We start from the raw sequence: 15037 nt of genomic DNA on the forward strand, positions 1-15037 counted from the left end.
GTCCAAACTTCAATGAACATGTCTCCTATTTTTAATGCCTCTGCATTTGAGGGGAGTAAACCAATGCAACTTAAAGGCAATTAAAATAAACAAGTGTATCTTGAAGTACACACCCAACATATGTTTTTACACTTTGGTGAATTTGTTTCTAAGGATATTTGGAAAGATAGTCATCTATTCTTTGCTTATTTTTAATCCATATTATCCCCTTATTATTACTGTCCAAGACAGATAACACCTAACCCATTTGCACTGTTGAAGAGATATTGTTCAGATTAACTCATTTGTTCCTATCTATTTTAAACTTTATAGTCTAAGATTTTATAGTTTAGTCATTGGAAGACCTAACCCTCATACTCTAGTGGAATTTAGAGAAATTTGAAATTTTAAGTCCCCTTTTTTTTTCAAATTACCTTTCAATTCTTTGAGATGAGCCCATTAGGAGCAAAAGATAGAATATTTCCAAGGCATATGGGCCAAGGGCAGTATTTAATAAATGATTGGGGAAGCTGCCCTTGCTTCCTGAGATAGAAACAAATAAACAACAACAACAAAAATATAAGGGGACTAGTAATGAATAAAGAAAACAGCCAAGAAAAATTGCTGAAACAACAACTTTAATTTGAAATTTCTTACTTCATTGTTCATTCTGTGCTTTTTTATGACCAAGAAAATACCTTTAAGGCTGTGATTGTTTAATTTTTCTTTAAAAGACAACTACAAAATATAAGAAAGCTCCAAGAAGCAACAATAGCTTCAATAATTGTTTCCTACTTAGCTTTCAAAACCTGTCCCATAAAGAAGTTGTATCAGTGGAAGAAGCAAACACTTTCATTGATAGATGAGTGAACCATCCTTGCCTTACTGCATTCTAATTCCATGATCTGATGTTTTAAAGTACAGAATTTAAACATCTGAGAGTCATTAATTCTATCACAGCTCAGCAATAGAGCATCTTTCCAAGAACAGTCAATGCTTGCTTTGAGGATGTGAACTTTGGCATAAGAAAGCTTCATGGGAAATTGTGTAGAGACTCAAAGAAAATTAAAATTTTAAAAAGCATCACGCATATAGATTTTACAGCTGCACCTAAGGAGATTGCATCTGTTTGTGGCCACCACTGACTTTCAGAAAGCCTCCCTCAACCACCTCCTTGAAAACAGCCTTTCCATAAAGGAGTCAAAATAATGAATATTTACTACAAGTGTTTTCTAATTTGCAGGAAGTCCCGGTAAACTTTGTTCACATGTGGGTCCTCAGTTATGATGCCTCCTTCATGCAGTTCTCTTAGCTTGGCTTTCATCCAGGCTGTTAGGTGAAATTAGGCCCAGAAAATCGGATTATTACATCCCAAGGGAAATGACTGATAAGCAGCAGATGATCGCTCATCTCCTGGCTGCTTGCTGGTGTGGAGGTGTTGCTAGTTGCAAAGCCAATTTGTTAACAATTAGTACTCATTAGAATCATTTCCTGTTATCGATTCTAAACATTTGACAAAGCACTTTTTAGGAAATTGGACCCCCAAAAGGAGCTATCTGTTAAGTGTTGGGCAATTAAAAATCTTCAAGATTCAGTGTAATTCCTACCCAGAGTCATCAGTTTCCAAGTAATTATTTTTGCTTTGGAACCCACCTGCTATCCTGTCCAGTTTAAAGATGTGCTGGTACAAGGACATACTTCTTAATTAGCAGAGATGGTGGATACGTCAGGATGGGAACAAAAGGAATGCTCTTTTATTATCTGCTTGAGCTGTTTGTAGTGCATCTTTAAGGGACAAAAAAAGAAAAAAAAAATACCAGCTTGCAATACAATATATATATCATGAGAGTGTGAAATTAAATGCATTACTTCTATTATCTAAACATCTAAGCTTAGTTTTTAAGTCTGTGTTCACCTTTGTGTATTATGAACTCTAAATATAGAAACACAAATGGAGTCATTGTGCATTATGTTGGAATTTAAATATTGCCAGTGTCAGCTTTCTGAAATATTATATATGACTTTAATAAAATTAGCATAAGTACTATATGCATTTGGAATTTTTCTCAGAAAAGGCATTGCATTTATCTAATTTTTAAATAGAGATCTGCATCTTTAAATAGAGAGGCTGCAAATTTATATTCAATAGATAATGCCCCTATTATCTAATTAAAATATTTATTATCTGTACAAATATCATCTACTGATACTTGTTTAAATGTTCTTTTTTTAGACCGAGAAAATATGCCTTATTTCCTCTCTAGTAAGTAATGGTCTTTACATATGGACTATTCAGTTATTTTTGTTGGCTCAGAATTAAAACTCTGAATGACACCCCCCATCTTCTGTTCCTTTCCCACGTCACTCCCCAAATTTTCCTTTGCCTCTGTATTTATTTTATACATTTAAATAATTGCTTCTATTCCTCTTCCCCTACACTTAATAATGCTGAAAATATCTCTTCTAATTGTGGCAAAACACAGAGATGTGAACTAAGTACAGTATTGCTGTTTCTGAATTTCTTATTCCCATAGTAAAAAGCTGACATCAGTGGAGAAATTAAGTGTGTGTTCTTTTGTGAAATGCCCTATGCTCAACCCCTCTATCCTTAATAAACAGAGATGGTATTGACACAAGTGAATTTTGTTTAACCACAGTACATTTGCTTCTTAATTAGTGAATATTCATCTGTCATCAGCAGCAGCTATGACACCCCTCCCTGCTAACATGTTCTGTCATAAATAATCAATGAGGCACTATTAATATTCATGAGCTGGAATCTGTGTAGTCATGTGCACTGATGCAGAGACAGGGGGAGTGTTGCCATGAACTGACTGGAAACTCTGTGTGTGTATCCGGGAGTGCAAGATACTTAGGGAAGCGAAGAAGAGCATGCTGTTACACACACCCTGGCTTGTGCTTCCAGCTAACAGCGGTTTGTCTGTGTTTCTGGACTGAAGTGACTGATGAAAAACAGTAGTCAAGTCTGGAGGGTGATTCCCTTTCAGTTCACTTGCCTTTCAGTTCTGGGGGAATTAGAAGATTTGCGCTCTCTCTCTGCTTCTTAGAATGGGCTGCAATTTGTGCACTTTTCAGAAAAGAGAGGAACACTACAAACTGCTGTATGAAGTTTCCCAGGTAAGTGCAGGGTCTGATACCAGCAACTAAACAGCCAGGCTTTGTGTATGTCTGAGAGATGGGAAACGAACTGTGACTAGCTTTATTTTTTATTTTTTCTTTCTGTAGATTTCAGAATTAAGGGCAGAGTTGCTGGCTGGGGGCTTTTTATTTTGGTTTGGGGTGGCAGTTTTCAGCTTCCTTGCCACTCCCCCTTCAGATGACTTCCTGTGGGATTCTTTTTAGCATTTTTTGTATCTTCTGCCAAGATGTCAGTCAAGTAAAAGGAGGAACACTGAGATCCGTGTCTGTAATATTTTGAGACCCCTCTTTCATTTTGGAATCGTGTTGACCTTTGAAAATCAAATGTATCATTGTCTGCATAAATATTGGGATTTAATAGGTCTGTGGGCTCAGTTATTTTGAATAGACAGGAAAAGTTTCTTGCCAAATCGTGTTAGCCAGAGGAATTATTTGATTAATTAGGAATTTGTGCTTTGGTTTAAGAGGAAGACCTGGTATATTTGTATTTTATGAGAAAAAATATATGCAATGTCTCGGCTTTAAAAAAGAGAGATAAAGGGATTTTCATATTACTTGTTCTTGAATCCTTTTTCTAATCTTTTTTTGTATGTTTAGAATTGGAAATTAATTTCAATAGCTTATTATGATATTTGTCTTGTAATAAAAAGGAAACAGGGTGTAAATTCAGATGTCCCTTTAGTGTATATCTGAGGGCTTTCAGAATAAAATCAATATTCCTAGCTTTCAGAATTTTCATGGAATTCTATTAGTTCACCATTTTCTTGGCAGGATTCCCTGGGGATGTATGCTCAAGTCCAAATTTCTTGTTTGGCCAAATAAAGTTTATTTCTCCCTTCTTCCAGTTTGTCCCAGCTGCTACACTCTGCTATTTTTGTTTTTAGATGATGCTACTAATGAAAGACAATGTTTGGGATGTTGGTGATCTGTGGGCACAGCAGTAGCCAAGTGCCCACTGCCTACTGGTTCCCTCAGGTTTCCCCCTAACATGATTCATTTCACAGTGGGCTAATTACAAAGTGGATTTGCTACTCATGAAACAGCCTCCTCAGTTGCAATGTTAATGCACATTTTCATGGTAATGTGATCCGAGGCTCATTAGCCAGTTTCCAAAATGATCCTCTGCATTAATTAAATATAAAAATGACTCCTTTATCACCATAGAGAGGAAAAAAGAATATTAACATTGTTAATTACACCAGGGGCAATACCTTTGGCTTCGTTTTTCGCTCCAAACTTGCAAGGCGAGGCTGAAATCATCTTCATTCCTAGATAAGCTCTCATCCACTCGGACGCCTGAAAACAGTCTCTAGGTGGAACACTTCCCTTTAGTTTGGTTTGTTGGAGTTTGAGTTCTACTATTGTTTTTCTTCGGGTGGTAGAGGAGCAGGGGAGCGGATTAATCAACCTATTTTTTTCTCTGAATCACTAAATTGACATAAAAGTATAGTATGAAGGAAGTGGTAGGTGGCATCCACCCTGATTATGCCTCTGTGAAGCTGTTTATAGTCTGCTAAGAAATCAAGCCAATTGCTGCATCCAGAAAGGACCACTGTGTTTGTCAAGGAGCAGGAGCCTTTGTTGTCGAATTTTAAAATGCCTGTCTGAGTTTTGCCTTTAAGTGCTTCCTAAATCTTGAAAAAATAGATAAGCCATACTCTTTATTGCCTCCACCTGTACTCCTTCATATATTTATTTTATTTTCTCTACTCCTGAGTTGCAGTACTTATGATCTTTAATAAAGGGGCTGAAAAATGAAGGATTAGCTTCCATTTAACTGGCTTTTATTAGATAAGTTAAAACCCCAGCTTAAAGGTCTTGCGTGTGTTTTCCAAGGGGAGCCCTCCTACAGTTTGTCCCCAGCTTTGCGCTCTATTTTATTGAGTTAATGGAATAGATAAGATATCAAAGGAAACCAGTGATAGGCTCATATAATACACTGGGGCCCCATGTGGTGCTGCAAACTAGTTTCTATTTTTATTTGAAGGAGAGGCATCTCAGAGCACACGTGAATGTGAGCATGTTCTTAACCAGGTGTTCATGAGGGCACATAGCTGCCCCCAGAACTGAGGGTACTATTTACAAAAGTGACTTGTGATTGGAAGGCTGTGTATTTCTAGCTGGTGTAGTAAAACAAATTAGCTCGCACAAACATTAACACCAATGGTCCAAATCATATGCATTTATTTATAGACTTAGAATTTTCAGAATTTTCACTTACCCCTTTGTTTCTTTTGTTATTATTTCTTAAAAGCTAAGGCAAATTAAAGTTCATCAGAGGATGTGAAAATTTCAGATTAGTCGTGAATACTAAATAAGTAGCCAAGAGCAAAATGATTATTTTTCTACAACAGAACCATCATGTTATTGAACTTTTTCTTCCTGTGTTTCTAGATTTCACTGTCTGATAATATGGGTCACATAGAATACAGTTTCAGGTTTACAACTGCAGTAAACAAAAGCATATGTGCTCACTGAGGAGTCTAGTGAAACAATCAGAATAATATGCGTAGGTGTGAAATGAGGTCAAGTTTAAATTTTGTTGCTATGTTTTGTTCCTGCAGAGGAGCTAAGACTTTGAGTTGGCAGAAGAGGGGAAATGTGGCCTCAGGAAAATTATTTTCAACTGGAGTGGGGCCAATCCAGCTCTGGGATGAACACAGATACAAGAACCTAGGGTTTGTGTAGCTCCAGGAACGCTCATTCCAGGCCATTTTCTGCATCTATTAACTTTTGTATGTTCCAGGGACACAACTCTTGTCTGCAGTGATTTATTTTATTCAAAGTATGTTATTTATTAACCTCTTAAGAATTAATAAATGGGTAATTTGAACAATGCCCTTATATTGACACGAGCTAAATTGCTTGTTTTGTATTAATCTGATTAAATAGCCAGCTGGACCAGGAGAGCCACAGTAGTTTGTTACACATTTCTAACCTAAAAAAGATTAATTTCTGAGGGTGATTGTATGGTAATAGCTAAATCTGTTGACTTCTTAGCTTGGTTTTTGTCATACATGAATCAAATACAATTTTTTGATTGATTAAATAAGGGAAATTAGCAATGAGGGGGGTCTTCACTGGTGTAGGCTAATGTGTTCAAAATGTGGGCAAATATTTCCTGGTTTGGCACAACTGGAAGGTCTCCCCACAACCTGTACCCAGGGATTAGTATCACAAACTGAAACAACCTGCGTCAGTAGGAGCACTGATCACAATGTTGACAGCAGCTAACAGCGAGCCCTTACTTTATTCCAGGCACTGTACTAAGCACCGCTTCCCTAAGGATTGCCTTATTTAATCCTCACAAAATCCCAACAAGGAGTTACAGGATAGCATCCCATAATTTGTAAATATGTTCAAGTCTCCTTCATTCTACAGTGAGTTTCTTGAATCCGATATAATCTCTCTTCGCTAGGTAACTGCCCCGTATCGCTCAGAAATTTATTTTGTCCCATACGATGTCAACCCAGCTTACAATGTCTTAACTTCTTTACCCAAATGTTATCCCTTCCCCACATTAATTAGTGCTAGTGAAGGTCTCACCATCTTTCTTGCGATCAATAAAACACAAAAACCCGGAATTAAAATAAGCCCTTCTGTCTTCTTCCTCTACACAGTGACCTTCTGGTTACTTTATTTTTCTTTTAATTTTTTTTTGGGGGGTTACTTTATTTCTGCGCAGTCGCAGCATCAATTCCTACCTTCTCACAATCATAAATCCTTTTATTAATTCTCTCTGATATCATGTAATAACTTATCCACTTAGTATTTGTCAGTGTGCCAGTCTGCTCTGCTTGCTGTTGCTAAAATCATACTTCTAGAAAGTATTCAGTGGCTCCCAGTTACCTACAATGAAGGAAAACTTCTTATTCCAATATATTCAAGGGCCTCCTGAGTTGGTTCTAGGTGCCTTTCTGGCTTTCCTATCTCACTGATCTTCTCTCAGTGAAATTTATTATCTCTTCAGACCAGTCTTCTTGCTTTTCTCTTTAAATTGACTTCCCAACTCAGACTCTTGTAACTTAGTTCTTTCCCTTCCTTCAGCCTCAGTGGAATGCCCTCTGTACCCACTCCTATCACTGTGTATTTTCTTCCATCACTAGAAACACAAACCTTGCCCCTTTATGTCTCCTTGGGCAGAGAGCTTTTAGCAGTTACTGGTTTTTTTTTTAAAAAACTAATGTCTTCCCACCTTGGAACTCTCAAAGCATTTTGCTTGCACGTTTTAGTTTCTTTCTTGTGTCCATTTGTCTGGTGTTGTAGACATTTGTATGTGACTGGATTGTGAGCTCCTTGAAGGCAGGTTAGGTAGTTGACTGTCCTTTAACCCCCACTCTGCCAACAGCCACCTTCTGAGGCCCACCATGGCATCTTGCAGGACCACAGCCTCTGCCCCATCCATAGCATCTGGTGAAGGACCACTCTGTCTTCCTCTCTGCCCCATACCTAATAGCTGATTAAACCAGGAGCAGTCATTCAGTACATGAAGTTGAGAGTGGAGTCTCAGAAATTTATACTGGAAAAGAGGCCATCACTAAGGGGATTAGAAAGCAAAGGAATGCTGAGGGAGAAAGAGAGAAAGCTTTAAGTAGACTGGGGAGCTTGAGGGTCTGTAGTTCACCAGGTCTATGAGGATCAAAGATACTAAAGGCATCAGAGACACCTGAGAAATAAAGCACATGGGTCAGGAGAGAGAAAAGCACAAAGAACAAATAACACGTCTTCAGCGTGGCCTCATTTCCCAGTTCCAGTATATTTCCATGATAAATTCTCCATTTATTGCAATTGGCTTGAATGAGGTATCTATGCCATATAATCAGAGAAACAAACAAGGACACATCACAGTAATGTCTTGCTTTTGTCAACCACTTAGCAGCTGTCTTAAACTCTAGACATGCTGTTCAGTTCAATAAACCACTTCAGTAAGCTTCGATTGCCTGATCTGTGCCAAGTCCTCATCTTTGCCATGGGGAATGCTGAGACAGATGTGACATTTCTTGCTTTTGAGAAGCACACACTGTGGTAGTAGACGAGAGACACACAAGCAGAGAATTTTCATAGAATGTGATAAAGTGAAATGCTGAATCAACCGAGATGCTGACAGACTTCGATAGGCACGGAAAGGGACTCGAGCTGATGGGGGTTTAGGAAACAGGGGATGAGAAGTGAGAGGAAATAAAAAGGATAGAAGGGTGAAGAAGTCCATGGAGGTGACAGACAGGTGCTTTAGTAACAAGGGACAAGTGTTACTAAAATCTAAAGTGACAGGCAGGCCCCAGGACATGGCCCAAAATGTAGGCAAGACAGACTCCAGAGAGTGTTCCATGTCCCAGGATTTTGTCTGTTGGTTGGTTGGTTGGTTGGCTTTTAAAGAGGGAGAGATCATTCTGATAGGAGTTAAGAACGTAGATTTGGTTGTGGTGTGTGTGTGGAGACATGGGGCAGGCGCTGGGGACTGTGTCCCACAGCAAGACCACAACAGGGGAGGATAATTTGGAAGATGTCGCAAAGAATTAGAAGTGGTAGAAATGATGTAAAAGTGGGGACAGAGTTGAGACCCTGAGGAGGTAAATTCATTAGGTTTCTGGCCTGTGAGTCCTGGGAGGTGTAGTGAAATTTACAGAGAGAAGAAATAAGAGAAGGTAAGTGAGCTCTTGGGGGAGGAGAGCTGGCCATGGGGTTCACTATGGGCTTTCCAAGCAATGTTGGGCAGATAGTGAGTATTCAGAACAAAAACTTGGCATATCTATGTTTGGTGGATGAAATCACCCACAAAGCTGTAAAAAGAGGAGAGAAACTGAAAAGTGAGGAGAGTTGTGAACCAAGGACACTTTATTGAGAAACACAAAATGGAGAAGGAGAAAAAAGTGAACTTGTTAACAGAGCGAGAAAGAAGATAAACAGAAATTTGTGGGAGAAGCCAAGAAGAGAGGGCATTTAAAGAGGAGTGGCTGGCCTGGTCAAACACATTAAGAGCCGCAGTGTCTTTGGATTTGAAAATGTATGATGTGCTCTCTGGGTGCCTCTTCAGGAAGGACTTGTTGCCCCAGCTGCTTAGACTAATGTCAGTCCCTCAGGAACCGTCTTATCTGCAGAGAGTCCCTCATCCAAGGTTATTCACCTCCTAGGAGGCTCAGTCCTTCCAGTGACAAACTGATACAAGTGTCCATGGGGCTGGGCATCTTAGCCTGAACTGGGGCCCTCTGAAAGGCAGCTAGCCCCAGAGCTCCCTGCCACCATTGCTGGGCCCACACCATAGATGGGTTCTCCTTCTGCCCAACCCTGCTTCGTTCTTCCCACTTCCACAAAGAAAATGCTCCTTAACAAGCATCTTTCCCACTAAACTCTGTTTCAGAGTTTGCCTCCCAGAGAACCAAACCTGGAGAGAGATCAGTGGTGACAGTTAAAGGGCATTTCATTGCAAAAAGGTGGACAAAATCCAGAAGGTGGTGGATTCAGAGAAGAGGTCAACAGCATTTTCCAGAAGTTACCTTGAGATAAGAGAGATTATAAAAAATGGAGTTACTACTAATGTTGGAGTACAGACTTTCTTAGCCTTTTTTTTTTTTTTTGGAATGCCAAATTTCTTAAAATTGTGAATACTAAAAATGAAAGTCATTTTTAGTTCTACTTTAAAAAGCAAGATATATTTCACATGTTGAACTCTGATGTTCACAGAGTGGTGAAAATAGAGTGATTAAATGTAATATAGATAGAATGTACCTTATCCAAGACTTTTGAAGAAAACCTTAAAATGTTAGAGCATTTTTGATATGACTAAAAGTAAATTTTTTAATGGTGATAATTAATTTAGGTAGATTTAATAAATGAAGTGCCTTTCTCTACTAGAAAGATTAGAATATCACATAATTTGTTAAAACTTATTTAATTTCTTCAAATTTTCTCTACTTACTGAGTTGTTCTAGACCCAGGGGAAGATCAAGGATCTGCAATTGCATATCTTTCTATTTAAATGAAATACTGAAGGGAAACATTTTCACTCATTCCATGTTATACACAAAGGATATGTGGCTGAAAACTTAGCTAAAAGATTATGCTGAGATATTTGACTCGTCAACTCACCTGAATTTGCTGGTTACATAGGATAATCTGATTAGAAAATTCTTTGATTTCAATTTTTGTGGAAAACATTTCTAAAATACATTTTCTTATTTTCATAGTTACTTAACATATGCACATTTATTATTCACTCTCAGTCATGTTAGACAGTAGCAAATGAGTTGCATATCTTTAGCAAATAGTGATTTCTGAACTTTATAAGAACTATTTCTTCTTATAATTAATCCACAGTGAAAAATCCTTGCACAACAGCCAATTATTGGCCAGTATATTCATTTTATATAAGTAGATTTTCACATATTGAATTTCACAAGTCATTTAGTCGGTATTCAATCTTATTAAATGATTAAGAAAGGTATAAAAATTAAATCACAAGGTACTTAAGAAGAGGTCCCTAGACTGTGGTTCTGTGAAGGGTCCCTTCCCTTGAAAAGTTTATAATTCTTGAGGGAAAAGTGAGCAGGTTGCCCAGAACAGGGTCTGCCTCAATCACTGTTTTCTCTCAGAGTCTATCCTAGGACACACCCTGTAAGAATTTTAGGTGTTATTCTTAATAAATGCCTTCTTCTTGTGACTCATAAGGATCTGGATACCACTGGGTGGTAATTTTGTCTTCAGATTTAGAAATCAAGGTAATTCAAGAGCAACTGTGATTTTCATATTGAAATGCAACATTTCCAAAGTCATCCGTGTAACCTGCCCCAGATCCATCTTCCTTCCAGCTGTATTCATTCCTTCTCTCTTATTTCCATCACTCTCCATGTGGAATAACAGTTTTAAAGGTTATTATGAAGAGTTTGTTATTTCCTTCAGCAAAAAGCTTAAAAGGTAGTAGCCCCATATTCTCCTGTGTCTCAACATACAGCATCTAATTGCTAATTTGTGCCATTTGGTAAACAGCTGTAAATCTTGCTCTATAGTTGTTTGGCTTCTAGTGAAGTACACCCTCCACTTCTTCTGCTTTATGTCACTTTTTAGAAATACTGTAGGAAATTTTTAGAAACTTGTTCTCATCTCAGTGGAAATTGATTTTTTTTCTGAACTAACCTTTTACTTCTAAAAGCCTGAGTGTTTGTCTCAGCTACCTTTAATTAAAAAAAAACAAAAATACAAAAAAAAAAAAACCCCAAAAAAACCTCTTTTCAATGTATCTGAGCAAAGAGAATTACCAAAATACTTAGTTTGGTTTAAAAACTAACAAATCCACAGATTGATGGCCAATATTGCGATCAGTAATAGTAATGTTTTCCTGCAACTGAATTATGGGACAATTCAGATCTTACTGTTTTTCAAGGTAAAGTTTGGGAAAGAGTATTTCTCATTGAATAACCACAAATAAATACTCTCTTCCTCCTTTGTGCTCAGGACTGTGCTAGAAAGCAGTGGAGGCTACAAAAGAAACATAAGGTTAAGATGCCAGTCTCCAAGGTGTGTTACCATAAAGCAATTAGAAGACAAGTGTGGAAATAAATATACAACCCTAACACAGTAGACATTACAGAGAAAGGACAGTTCTGTATGGATAAGGATAATCTAAGGGTCTTCATGGAACAGCTTAATGGCAATTCTAAGTTAGAATGGTCTAGGCTAGGAGCCAAAGTTCATTTTTTTTAATTCAGGGTAGTTATTGTTTATCCAGTCAGTCAAAGTGGTATGTTTGGTGTCCAGGATTTATTGTAAAAGCAATGTCATAGAATGTGACTAATAGGACATATTTAGGGAAAAGGGGAGGAACAAAGCAGGATATGGGATGAGAATAGTCGAATATCTTGATCTCCCTGCAAAAGTGAAAAGATGTGGCACCATCATCATTGCAGGGTTCTATAAGCCCTAAGGATGCAATTAAATAGAATACATTTTAGATAACAGAATGCAATTTAAATAATAGAATATGTGTAAATATTGTTTGCTTGGCATTTTATTTAAAAGAGAGCAGCTGTGCTAAAGTAGCCCTCAATGGCTGGATTTTGCCATTCATGCCTCAAGCATGCTCTCTGTTTCCTAAGTGACTCATATTTATCATGTTTGAGGTTGGTTCTGCCTATGCAGTTGTGAACCTCAGTGTTAGGACAATATGGAAAATAGTGCAACTGTTCTACCCAGCTGGCAACGGGGGGTGTTACTATTTGAAGAGTGCATGCTAGATGCCAAGCACAGTGTGCTACATAGGAGACACACTGCGTCCGGAAGAAAGAACAAAGGCTTTTGAATTGAGCATTAACACCACTTATTACGTCTCTGACTGTGAATTAGTTACCTAACCTCATCAAGCTTTTGTTTAATTGATTAACATCAACCTTGAAGGGTTTTACTGATGATTAAATGAGATCATACATTTAAAGGGCATAACAGGAATGCCACAAATGATAATTTTTGAGGTTATGATCTCATTTCAGTCTAACAGTGACCCTGTGAGATAGCTAATGGTGTCCCCATTTTACAAATGAGAAAACCGAGGCACAAAGTAATCAAGTGAAAAAGTCGTATTGTCAGCAAGTAGAACACCTGGAATTCAAACCAGGATCCGCCTAATGCCAGAGTCCACACTCATTTTATTATAAATATCAAATACCCCTCTCCCTTTGAGCTTTTCGTATTTACCCACTGAACTGATCCACAAATACTGAGCACCTGGCACATAGTAGGTCCTCAATAAATATCTGATAAAGGAAGAAGGATGAATAAATGAAAGGAAAAGACAAAGAAAGGAAGAGAGATAATTGATGTTATTTGTATTTCTCCTTGGAGGGGTCAACAGAGATGCCCTTCTTAGCATAAGGAGGAGAAACATGTCCTCTCCCCATCAATACGGGAAAATGACTTGTCACTCCCGCTTTTGAGAGCTTAAAAGACTTTCCCCCACTTTTCCAAAAATCCATGCCTGGCACGAACGATCCTTCACAATCTATTATCTTCCCTCATACTCTCCTAACAGCCCAAATTGTCTCCAAACCGAACTGTAATTTCTTATTTGGGAGCAGTGTGATTTTCCTCATCTCTTTGCCTTTCAACAAAATGTCCCTTTTGCCTAGCGTGTTTTTCACACCCCCACACATATAAAAATCCTAGTCCCTTGTGACTCAATTCAAGGTGGGCCATCTGGGAAGTCCTCTCTGAAACCAAGACAGGGTAGGTTGCTTTTCCCAATGCTCCTCCACAATTTGAAATACAGTCCGATGCTTCTGTGGTTGTGTTTACTTTTTCTGCACCTCTGCAGTTGTACCAGACCATACAGTGCCTGGCTCAGAGAAGGAATTTAACACAAATCGAGTCAAGGAATAGGACTGGGGACATGACGACAGCTGCATTCACAAAGGAAACTTTATTTTATTATTGTCTCCAGTATTCACTGCTTTCTCTTTGAAAACAAGTTAATTCAAGTAACTACATAATTGTGTATTTTCTTGACTTTGAAAATGTCACCTAGTTTATATTTCTGTCACTTGTAAAGCTCATCATCACATTTAAGAACAGCTGGGAGCATGCAGAGTTGACAAGCTACCACCTTTAATATCCGTACTGATTGCAAGTGCATCCCAGTGTCAGAAACAAGAAGAAACTGGGGGGAACTTACATCTTAGAATTGGGGGAAAATGGTCCTTGCTTTTATTCAAAAAAAGCCCTGTTGGCCCTTCTGTCGTGCCTACTACACTCCTATTCCCTGACCTCTTTTCCCAAACTGAAGATTTTATTACCCAGGTGGATCCGGAATATCAGATCCTTATCTCAAAATTTCCAGTCTTGGTGGATAATGATATAATTTTTATCCCTCAACTGTCAAACCGGCCAATAAAGCTTGCTGTCTTAGCTTCCTAGAGTTTCCCCGTTGTACTTCAGCTCACTAAGTTGTAACCCTCCTCAAGGCCTGGGTCAGGTATCACTTTTTCCAGGAAATCTTCCTGGAGTTCCTGAACTTAAGAAGGTCCCCTCTTTTCTCCTTCCAAAGTACCCAGTGCTTACCTCTGTCACAACATGTGCCAAATGGTATCCCTTCTCAATTTACTTGTTTGTGATTTTCACTGGTCTCTGAATCTCTGGAGGACCAAAAACCCTGTTTGCAGTCTAACCCAAGACCCACTTGAGTTTCTTGAGTAAAGGATAAATCACTAAATTCTAAACAAATTCTGTGAGCAGGACAATTTGTTGAGGGTGATATAAAAGCAGAACAAGATGGGATACCTGCCCCCAAGGAGTTTACTATCCTGCAGGCTCCAGTAATACACTTGTTCAGAAGTAACTGTCATGCAAGGTGAAATATTAGTTCTATGAGAAAAAGAGAGAGAAAGAAAGGAACAGAGAATCACGAGATATTATAGTGATGGTGATTTACTGTATTACAGATAAAAATTAAAGTGTCAAAAATATAATATTATATATATTCACATTGTATAAAGCAAAACCATGTTTTGTGTGATTAAATTAACTGATCATTGATTTAGTAACTGTCATATTTCTTCATTTGCTGCCTTCTATGCCATAAAATTGAATTAGCGATTTTGTGTAAAAGTGGCTTAATACATACTTCTTTTTATTTAACATGATTTATATCCATCATTGGAATTGTAGTATATGGCTAAATCATTACAACACTCAACTTATATATGTCCCCCCTCTTACTATAAAAAGAATTCAAGGTGATAATTATAAAAAATACTGGAAAATGCCTGAATGTTCCCTGACGGTGATGCCTTTGGGTTTCATAATTGGTCTAGCAGTAAAAAGAAAATTTGTCCGGTGCAGATATCCCAATTAAGATCATATAAAGCAAAGCACATAAGAAAAGCATGAAAATCATTTTTAAAATTTCTAAATAAAA

General features: G+C 38.0%; 1 protein-coding gene across 2 annotated transcripts in view; it reads left to right on the forward strand.

The window, feature by feature from the left end:
* The window catches only part of PDZRN4 (PDZ domain containing ring finger 4), a 322510-nt gene that overhangs the window by 193815 nt on the left and 113658 nt on the right, over positions 1-15037 (forward strand). The window contains exon 1 of one of the 2 annotated variants that reach the window (XM_064491774.1): positions 2105-3117. The exons of the other annotated variant lie outside the window; for it this stretch is intronic. Coding sequence (XP_064347844.1) covers positions 3049-3117 — 69 coding nt within the window. The 5' untranslated portion in view covers positions 2105-3048. Of the gene's footprint in view, positions 1-2104; positions 3118-15037 lie in introns of those variants that run through there. 2 annotated transcript variants of the gene reach the window in all.

The sequence above is a fragment of the Camelus dromedarius genome, chromosome 11 (assembly GCF_036321535.1).
Source record: "Camelus dromedarius isolate mCamDro1 chromosome 11, mCamDro1.pat, whole genome shotgun sequence".
Classification (NCBI taxonomy): Eukaryota; Metazoa; Chordata; class Mammalia; order Artiodactyla; family Camelidae; genus Camelus; species Camelus dromedarius.